The following is a 9,701-nucleotide window of genomic DNA, read 5'->3' as shown; positions in this document are numbered from 1 at the left end:
TGACCTGTGTGCCCCCCCCACCCGCCCCGGGCAGGGGCATAGCCCCTGTCTCTCTGCTTTGCCCTGGATGGTCAATGGCCAATGATGGGTAAGTTACCTCGCCCTGCGGTATACAACCTAAGACAGGTATTGGCCGATATTGGCAGCAGATAAGAAATTGGGGACATGGAGAAGGGACAGAAAGACCCCTGCACCTCTTGGCTTGGCTTGGACATGGCCACAGTCCTCATTACAGAGAGAAGCAGTCTGAGAAGCAGTCTCCTTATCTCTTGGTGGTTCCCTCCCCACACCTGGTTCAGGCTTGAAACAATGCAGGAAAAACAGCCCTAAATCATATCCCAGGTCCCAGGGTAATCAGGCCTAGAAGTAAATTCTTTGTAGTGTGCTCTGTTCCTCCCTCAAACCTCTGATCAGCTCATGCTGCTAAGGACCTTTGTTTACACCCTTTACCTGGTATTGTTAAAAACATTTACTTTATTTACAGCATATTTTTAAGGTGCCTTTAAGTCTACTTTCCCCTTATCTATAGTCTCTATTGTTGATTCTAATCTCCTCTTCAACCCACGTATATCAGTGAATTCCTGTCACTTGTTTTCTTAAAGGTATCTATTCTTTGTGAACCTTAATATGCTAAATGTAATGAGATAACATATGCATTCCTCTTACATACCCCACTGATAAGATTTTCAATAAAAGCCTTGGAACAAAGGGCAACTGGAGCCTTCCCCATTAGGGGGATATGCCGCAGCCTTGCCCACTGGAGGGATGTACCACGGCCTTATCCAGTGAGAGGGAAGTGCCCCTGTCGGCTCTCCCAGCAGAGAAGTGTTTGCAACCTTTTGTGTTTTATCCCCCTCATCTGCGACAACCCTGGGATGCTCTGCAGGCTTCAGAGCCCTGCTCCCACCTCAGCTGGCCCCAGCTGGTTTCCCTCAGGTTTCAGGGAGCGCTGCACTCTCTGGGGTGCTCCCGGCCCCCGCCGTGGCGTGCCCCTATAGCCGCCTTGCAGTGCGACAACATCCATTTGGTCACCAAGGCATATTTGATACAGAGAGGTCTACTCAGATCACTGGGGAGGAGAAAGGAGGGACCGTAGGAGGATATTGTCCAAGGCAATGTAAACAGCCTAGGACAAGATTGACTGAGAAGCTGAATGCCTCCAGAGTGTATGGAATTATGGGAGAGAAGATTTGAAATAAAAGAAGGGCTCTCGGGCTCTGGTATGGGCTGTCTCTCCAGTTCTCGGACTTCTCTTCCTAGAGGATGCCTGGATGATTGTGCTGCAGCTTCCTGTGCTTCCCAATGGATAGTACTTTTGATGGGAAGGGATTCCAGGTGCAGCCTAGGATCAGGCTGGCCTGGCAGAGGGCGGCAGGGTTATCCTTCTTTGGGTGTTCTAGAGGGGATAAACTCTGAGGCAGAAACCTACCATTCTTTTAAAATTATGTAGCTTTTGTGTCTTATGTTTTAGTTTGTAAACTAACCCTATAGAAATAAGATAATTAAAACTAATGGGGGAAATGATAGGAGAACTCAGGTGTTAAAAAGATTAGCTTTACTTGATAGGCTTAAATGACTAATGCATGTGGAAAGCTGTTATTCCAAAATTGTGTAGCTTTTGAATAAAGACTCTTTCCTTTTATCACCAGACCTTTACCTCTGCCTTTGCCTAGAAGGCGGTGGCAGACAACAGGACACCAATTGCTGTTCAGTAACATATTGTTTTGTCATCTAATTGTCCTTCAGATAACAAAAAACAGAAATGTAAGTTTCATCTTCAATCTTTAATTAACCTAGGGGTATTTAAACCCTGAAACCAAAAAGAAAAGAAAAGACAGAATGTTGCCCAAAACATTTCAGGAACAGCTTGCAAAGTATATGCTCTACAGATATTCAAAAACCCAAAGCTCTTATTTGCAGCTCAGAGGAAATGGGTGAAAGAGCAGATTGTGAGAGATTCTTTGGAATGAATGTAGGTTAAAGAAGCAGAAGTTGGAAGACCAAACAAGATAAGAAAATTCAATAAAATGACATGTTGAAAAATTAATATATAAAATCATTAGGCTGCATATATACAAACAATATCCACTTATAACTATAGTGTATTAGAAGCCTTAATTTCCAAAAACAGTATTAAAGATAGCATACTAGAAAAGCATCAGCTTTCCTTTTCACTCACAGTTGGACATAAACGTAATTTTAACAATCTCTTCTACCCCTTTAGATAACAGCAATTTGCAGTTCAATTTGTGTTCTCTCTCTCTCTCTCTCATATATAGATATATATAGTATATAGATATACATTTTTGGGTGTATATGTATATGTATATGTATTTATATAGCTACCACCCAGATCAAGACATAGATTATTTCCAGCACCTGGAAGACTCCTTTGGACTCCTTTCTAGTTAATATCTGCATCCTGAAGGCAAGCACTCTTCTCATGTCTACTATTATATATTGGTTTTAACTGATTTTAATCCATAGTATAAAATGAAATTGTATAATATTCCCTTTTATGTCTAGTTTTTCTCTCATCCTTATTTCAATACAATCCATCTGTTACATGTAGGAATTATCATTTACTTTTCCTTTCCATTGTTCTGTAGTTCCCCATTGTATAAACATTCTATACTTTTTTACCCACTATCCTTGGGTAAAAATGTATACCTACTTTAGAACCATCATTAAGTAAAGATGCTCAGAACATTTGTATACAATCTTTTCGTAGACATACAAACTCATTTCTCTCACTGAAGCCATATTTACAGATGGGATTTAGCTCTGGGATGGCAGAGAATAAAGATCATTGTGAGCATCCATAGCACAACAAACTGCTGTTGTCTAAAGGTTTGAGGTAGGAAGTGTTAAAATTACTTATATGTCCAACTCTGAGTGAAAAGGAAGAACTGATGCTTTTCTGGTCTATCTTTAGTATTGTTTTGAAAATTAAGACTTTTAACCCTTTATATTTATAAGTGGATATTGCTTGTACATATGCAGCCTAATGATTTTATATATTAATTTTTCAACCAGTCATCTTATTGAATTTTTTTATCATTTGATCTAATATATTCAGTTCATTCTCCTGGATTCCCCCCTTATTATTTGCAAACAATATTGTGTACCCCTGCTTTAGAGTTTTATTGCACTTCTTTCATTCTCTTGAATAAATTACTTTAGCTAGGTGCCCCTAAACAATAAAGAGCAGTAGTGGTATTGAGTGTTCTTAATTTTTTTCTGACTTTAATAAAAATGTCTCTTATCTTTTGCTAGTAATTGTTATGCTAGATCTGATTTTAGATATACATTTGTAAACTCCTAATTTATTAATAGCTTATATCAAAATGATGTAGAATTTTATCAATTAGATTTTCAGCCTCAGTCAGGATGTTGCAGTTTTTCCTTTGATACACATGATGGGGTAAAAGTAGGTTTACAGTTGTGAGCACATGAAACACAGAGTTTATTCTTGCATTGGTATTTATTATTGTATTGTCTTCTATACCTTAAACAACTAGAACCCTACTTTTGCCCCACCCTGTATTGATATTTTACAATGTATTAATTTATTTCTAAGAGGAAGCTCTTTGCTTATTTTTTAAAATTACTTTTTTTTATACTAAGTATTTATTTGTATGACGCTGCCAGTGTATATAAAATAATCATCCTTGTGAAGTAGAAATTCATGAAAATTCAGAGAGGTAGATGTTAAGGACTGACAAAAGCCGAAGTTTGTATAGTGTGGCACGTGTTACAGGGATAATAAGCTTTTTGTACAGGCTTCAAATTTAGCGCTCTTTGAATATTCACTGGTTCGTGAAAAGTGGTTTAGAATACCTTCAAAGATTCATTTCATTACAAGAAGGAACAAACTTTCTGGGGTCTGAAGGGATTGGTACTTGAAGATACTCCAGTTAGCAGGGGGTCATGTTGGGCATTCTGCAGACAGAATTGTTTCAAATCTGCAGCTGCCTGGGAAACCTTCACGCGGTTGAGCCCGGCCTCCAGCCGGAGCTGCTGAACCACTTTCTTCATAGCAGTGACACTTGAGGAACCAGACATGGTGTACGCGACAACTGGGCCTACTTGGTTGTCTAAAATTACTTTTTAAAAATTTAATTATTTTCTGACTATAGACATTTCATTTTCCCTAGATAATCAGAGTTATTAGACAAGCAAGGGAAAAGTGCTCACAGAGAAAAGTAGAATTTCCAGCATAGGGAATATGCATAGCAGATATCTATCAAATGGTTCTAAGATGTACTTAAATAACATAAAAACAAATAATTTGAATTTTAAAAAATTACCTTGCCCAAAATAGGTATTAATTTCACAAAAAAATTGCCAAGGTTCTAATATGTTCCAATCACTTTACTAGGCACTGAGGGTACAGGGGTGAATGAGACAGATAAAATTTTTCTCAAAACTCCTATTCATCTTGGAGAGGGCCTGAGCCCATATGTGCTGACCCAAAGTGCTGGGGTAGCCCCGATGCTTCGTTTGCTGCTTACACAGCTCCTGCTGTCAGAGAAGTTAGCTCCATGCAGAGGCTCGACTCAGGCTCTTAAATGACTTTCTTCTTCTTCACATTAATAAATAAACATTGTATAAACCAACGAAATAATAAATCTCCCCTGGACTCCCTTTTTTAAAAATAGGCTGCTTTTACAAGACCTGTGATCAGGGTGGTTACTTGAGCAGACAATTCTGATATAAATCAAGCCTTCTTATAGTGCTCAAATACTGGTAACATGATTATTTTTATGTGGTGAAAAGACTCCTAAGCCCAATGAACTACACTACCCTCTTACTTTTAGCATTTCTTAAATCGATGAACTTGTGTTGAATTATAACTTAGGCATTTCTTTAAAGTATTCTGTAGCAGGGAATTATCTATACTTATAAACATTTCTTGAGTCAGTTTATTAAAAGGTTTGGTGAATACTAGGTAACACCTAATTTTTGACTTTCAAGCTCAGCAGGTTAGATGTATTGGTGGACACAGGTGGGTAAGACAAGAGCAACATATTCAGCTTGGCTCTCCGGGGAAACAAAGAAGGCAAGAGAGAAGATTCAATAAGCTTGTTATGACTGTTATCCATGAATATTTGATAGTAAATTGTTTAGAACACATTGTACTAAAATTGTCACATTCCCATATTTAAAAATGTTAATAAAGCAGACATTTGAAACATTAATTAAAAAATAATTTTTTTAATTAAAAAATATGAACAAGAAACACTTTAAGCACTGGCATGTTCCTATTACTAGATAAGGTATTTCTGGTTTTCTGTTCACTAGAATTTAAGAAAGATTTTAAAGTATATATAAAACATTTGCACATAAAAGTCTAGCCACAGCAATATAATCAGCTCCTTTTTGTAGAGACTGGTAAGGCTTTTGCTAGATTGGCTATACTTGCTGTCTTATGTGAAATATATTTTAGTTTAACACTTTGTGTAAGAGGCAGACAAAATGGGGACTTTCATCATAATCTGTCTGGCTATAACTATTAGTTTTTGTAACCCTGGCTCCAGAACTTAGCATCTGTCACTTAAGAAAAAAAAAAAAAGAAAAGAAATGATAAAAAGTAAAAAGGAATGTAAATTTGATTTATTGCATGAAAGACAATTATTCTTTTACTTTATAATGTATTCAAATTCTGCATGGAAAAGAAACTAATTTTAACTAAATTCTTAAAGAAAAGGCCTCCATGTAGCTTTTTAAACTAGTAAAAATCCTGCAATATACAATTGTCCTCTTTAATCAAGAATCTATTAGACTTATTTGTGTGTTAATACCAGTTAATCCTTTGTCAATATTGGAATATTCTTCACTTTGTATGGTTTTACTCTTTTATTCTGCTCTTAGTTTTCTCTGAATTAATAGAAAAAATACTCTAGAGACACAGTGTTTATTTCTGGCTATATTATTTATTACGGCTAAACATGACTCATTCCTCACAATAGGTGAGAGGCATTCATTCCCAGAAAGAGTGCAAGCAGAGCATGGCCAGCCAGCAGTGCTTTCTTCATGTGTGTACCAAGACAGGTGAAGCTCCTTGGGGGGAAAGGAGTCAGAGATAAAGCCTGCTGGGGAATCTGGGGTTGCGAAGCAAATAAGATGCACTTTGCCAAGGATTTGAGAGGATGAGGTGGTGTGGCGGGGTCGGGGGCCACATGTAGGCTCTGCCTCTGCCCAGACAGGGCTCCTCTGCTCTGGACCCCACCAGGACCCGAAGGTGCGGCTGCAGGAGAACATGCTTTTCTCTTCGAACTTGATGTCATGGTTTTATTTAAAATTTGATAACTAGGCTCTGTTTTCTCTGTTGCATTTTTGCCATTAGCACTCTGAAAAATAATATAAATGGAGACACTTCAGCATGAAGTCGGGGCTGCCATCCCAGAGGAATTGTCTTTTATGTCTTGAACTGGACGAAATAACCTTTGGACTTTGTCAGACCAACATTGTATTCCAAAGTGCTTGCAAAGCTTACAGGAGAGCAGGGCTTCTGACCACACTGAAATTTAAAGACATTCTTTAGAATTACACCACCATGTACAGCTAGAGAATAACTTAGTTTATTTGCACCTATAGAAATTCCTTCCTTCTATTCATATAATTATTCCCCATCCCTGTCTCATAAAATCCCCCTGCTTCACCACCTAATCGAACAGTATTTGTGTTTCTGCCTGCCTCTGTGCTTCCTGAATGCAACTCTATTGGATCTCAAATACACACATATTGCCTTCTCATTTCAGCCTTTTATTTTTAGTTTAACAGCATTCTCGCTGTGGTTCAAATTTGACTCGCTTAAATCTGCTTTCTTTCTGTAGCCAAGAGAAGTTATTGAAATAGTACATTGTTTTGGTACTTCCTGTAATTTTCTCTTTCTCTTCATTTGGAGCAAGTAGCCAGGATTTGTAATTCTTTTGTAGGTCCCTCCTCCTGGGATTTTGGCTACGATGAAAGCGAAGGCAGTCTGTTTTTCCTCATTATTGGAAAAGTCAAAACCCACTGGAAAGATTACCCTGACTTTTCTGAAGGGTGCTGGGTAGGAGGAAAGCCTTGAGAAAGGAATGCGGCGGGAGGAGGAGTCCCAGAACACCTGGAAGGGAAGTGAGATGCATGGGTCCTGCGAGCAGGGTCTCCTGGCCAGGGCCCTGTGGCTTCCTTCACTCCTTCCTTGGCATATGGGAGCCTTCGCAGGTGCCCAGGCTCCGAGGGAACTGCATCTGGGTACTTAGGAAGGTAGCAGTGCAGGTCCCCAGCATCCCCTAGCGTGCCCACTGGGCTCATAAGGGCCAGGAAAGGGTGTGGGAAGGCATGATTCAGTCCGGCAGATGAGGAGGAACCCTTGCCTTGATGCTCAGTAAGACACTGGAAATACACACCGCTTCAGGGCCAGAAAATAAAGTCAGTCAAATTTTCTATTTTCTGCTTGGAGCCCAATTTTTTTCATATATATTATACCTTGCTGACCTGATTTTGCATATTGATATTCATGCCGTAAAAAGGTCTAGATTTTCTTGATTTCAATGTTCTACATATACATACTATTTTAACCTAGCTTCTTCCACCTTTTCAAAGCTCCAGATATTTTTTCCCCAGAATTATTTTCTTAAATAGTGTTTAATACTCAATGTTTCTGTCACTGTCTCCGATGACAGAAAACAGGAGGAGGGATAAGGACCACTGGTGATTTTCATCATTGATCTTGTTTAATTTGAATTCACACCAAAAAAAATAAAAGAAAATAATTCAATGTCTTTTAAATTGTTAAAATGATCATTGCAATCATACAAAATGGCACCTACTCTTTCAAATAAGAAACAGCTCGTAACAATGATGTGTATTTTTAATATTATTTGCATGGGGTCATGGATACACTTGTTTATTAGCTCACACTATATTTACTTAATGTTGATTGGCCATATTTCATGATACCACAGCAGACTCAATTATTTTCTTTATTAGCTGCCCATTATTTATTGTTGTATAAAATGGTTGTTCTTTATAGTTTAACACTAGTTCGACAGGAATATAGTTGTTTCTTTTCTTTGTGTTTTACTTTTAAAAAATTCTTGAAATTATTTATGTGTGTACTTGTATGAGTAGATAAATCAAGAAAAGGAATTCTTAACTCAAAAAATACATACATATTAAAATTTTTGTTGCTTTTGACAAATCAGCTTCCATAAATCTAGCTCAATTGATACACACAAACACAAACATAAAAAGCACTAGGTGGTGTAAATTCAGTCCCAATAGCAGTGGGAAGGACAACCTGTAGTTGTAGATGCATTTGAGGAGAAATATTTTGTGTTTGCTTTTCCCAAGGCAAAGTGCTGGCTCACCTTTATGGATACCTGGACTTTAAAATTTTGAAAATTAAGATATTTTCACATTTGCTTGGTGGTCAGTCATGTATTTTTAAAGTCTGAAAGTATTATTCAGCATTTTTTCAGTATTTTATAGTGGGAATGTTAATTTTTTTGATTGACTACATTACCATAACTGGAAGCTATATCTTTTACTTTGTCTCTAACATCATTTTGAATAAATAAGTTGTAAATTTTTATGCAGTCAAATTTGTCAGCATTTCATCTAGTTACAGTTGGTGATATTTGTATTGGCCAGTGTGATATTTTAAAAAACAAGAATTAGAAATTATGGGACCTTTTTGTCTTTATGATTTTGGGATTTTTTGCCGTTGGTATTTTTGAACTTGGGATAAGTGTTGCTTTATAAAAAGAAGTATGGATTTATAATATATTTTATTAAGATAGGTAAAAAAGTATTATAAAAACATTTAACAATGTGGCATTCTCTTGGCTTTTTAAAACTATTTTTCAAAATTAGACACTATTGATTGATTTCTTGGTAGAAATCAACATACTTATATTTTTTTTCTATGCTTCTTTCTATGCCCCTCCATGAAGCTATACTTCATTTTATAACTTTATTGTTCTATTAAGGTTTATAAAAGTTTTCTTTTCCTGACTCAAAAACCCCATTTCTCACAGATTTAGTTCTAGATTTAAACAATTGTTATTGTCACCAACATTCTTCTTACTTAGCTTCTCTTATTCTGAATTATATCACTATATCTATCTTTATCCATCTATTTATTCATCTATTATATCTCTTACCTATCAATTGATTGATCTGTCACCATGCTATTATCTAGAGAGGCAATTTTCATGTTCAGTTGGTATATATGAATTTGTTTCTCTAGAACTGCTTTTAATTACTATAAATACTATACATTTTCCTTCTTCTTTGATCTAATTTTTCTTTTCCTCCTAGTATCATCTGCCTATCTTGTTTTATTAGATGTTACAAATCCTAAAAAAGAGTGTCAAAAATCTCACATATTCTTTTTCAATATAACTCTCAGACCCTTCTGTTCTCCCACTGGTTTCTACGTCCTCTGTGTCCACTATTTGTTATTGTTTGTGTTCAATCATAACTACCCCAAAATGAATCACTATTGCCTGCATCAAATTATTGCTTCCATTTTGGGGGATTGTCACTTATTTTCAAAGAGTATATTCTATAGTAAAGATGAATAAGGATAAACTTTCCGAGTCCTTGTAATATTAAAATATTTTTATTCTAAAATCTTATTTCAGTGAAAGTCTTGTAACAAATTTATAGGTTAAAAGTTTTTTTATTATATACAATTCTGAAGGCAT

General features: G+C 36.6%; 1 protein-coding gene across 1 annotated transcript; it reads right to left on the bottom strand.

The window, feature by feature from the left end:
* Positions 1-3,631: 3,631 nt before the first annotated feature.
* On the bottom strand, positions 3,632-4,065 carry LOC129071162 (guanine nucleotide-binding protein G(I)/G(S)/G(O) subunit gamma-5). The gene has a single exon (XM_054574317.1). The coding sequence runs from the start codon at positions 4,063-4,065 to the stop codon at positions 3,859-3,861; it is 207 nt and encodes a 68-aa protein (XP_054430292.1). The 3' UTR covers positions 3,632-3,858.
* Between the last annotated feature and the right edge of the window lie 5,636 nt (positions 4,066-9,701).

This window comes from Pteronotus mesoamericanus, unplaced genomic scaffold (genome assembly GCF_021234165.1).
Source record: "Pteronotus mesoamericanus isolate MK-2021 breed Mesoamerican mustached bat unplaced genomic scaffold, CSHL_Meso_final contig_26, whole genome shotgun sequence".
Lineage (NCBI taxonomy): Eukaryota > Metazoa > Chordata > Mammalia > Chiroptera > Mormoopidae > Pteronotus > Pteronotus mesoamericanus.
This window is presented reverse-complemented; position numbering and strand designations above follow the sequence as displayed.

Coding starts and splice junctions, on each gene's coding strand:
- LOC129071162 (XM_054574317.1), bottom strand. CDS start 4,065: ATGTCTGGTTCCTCAAGTGTCACTGCTATGAAGAAAGTGGTTCAGCAG.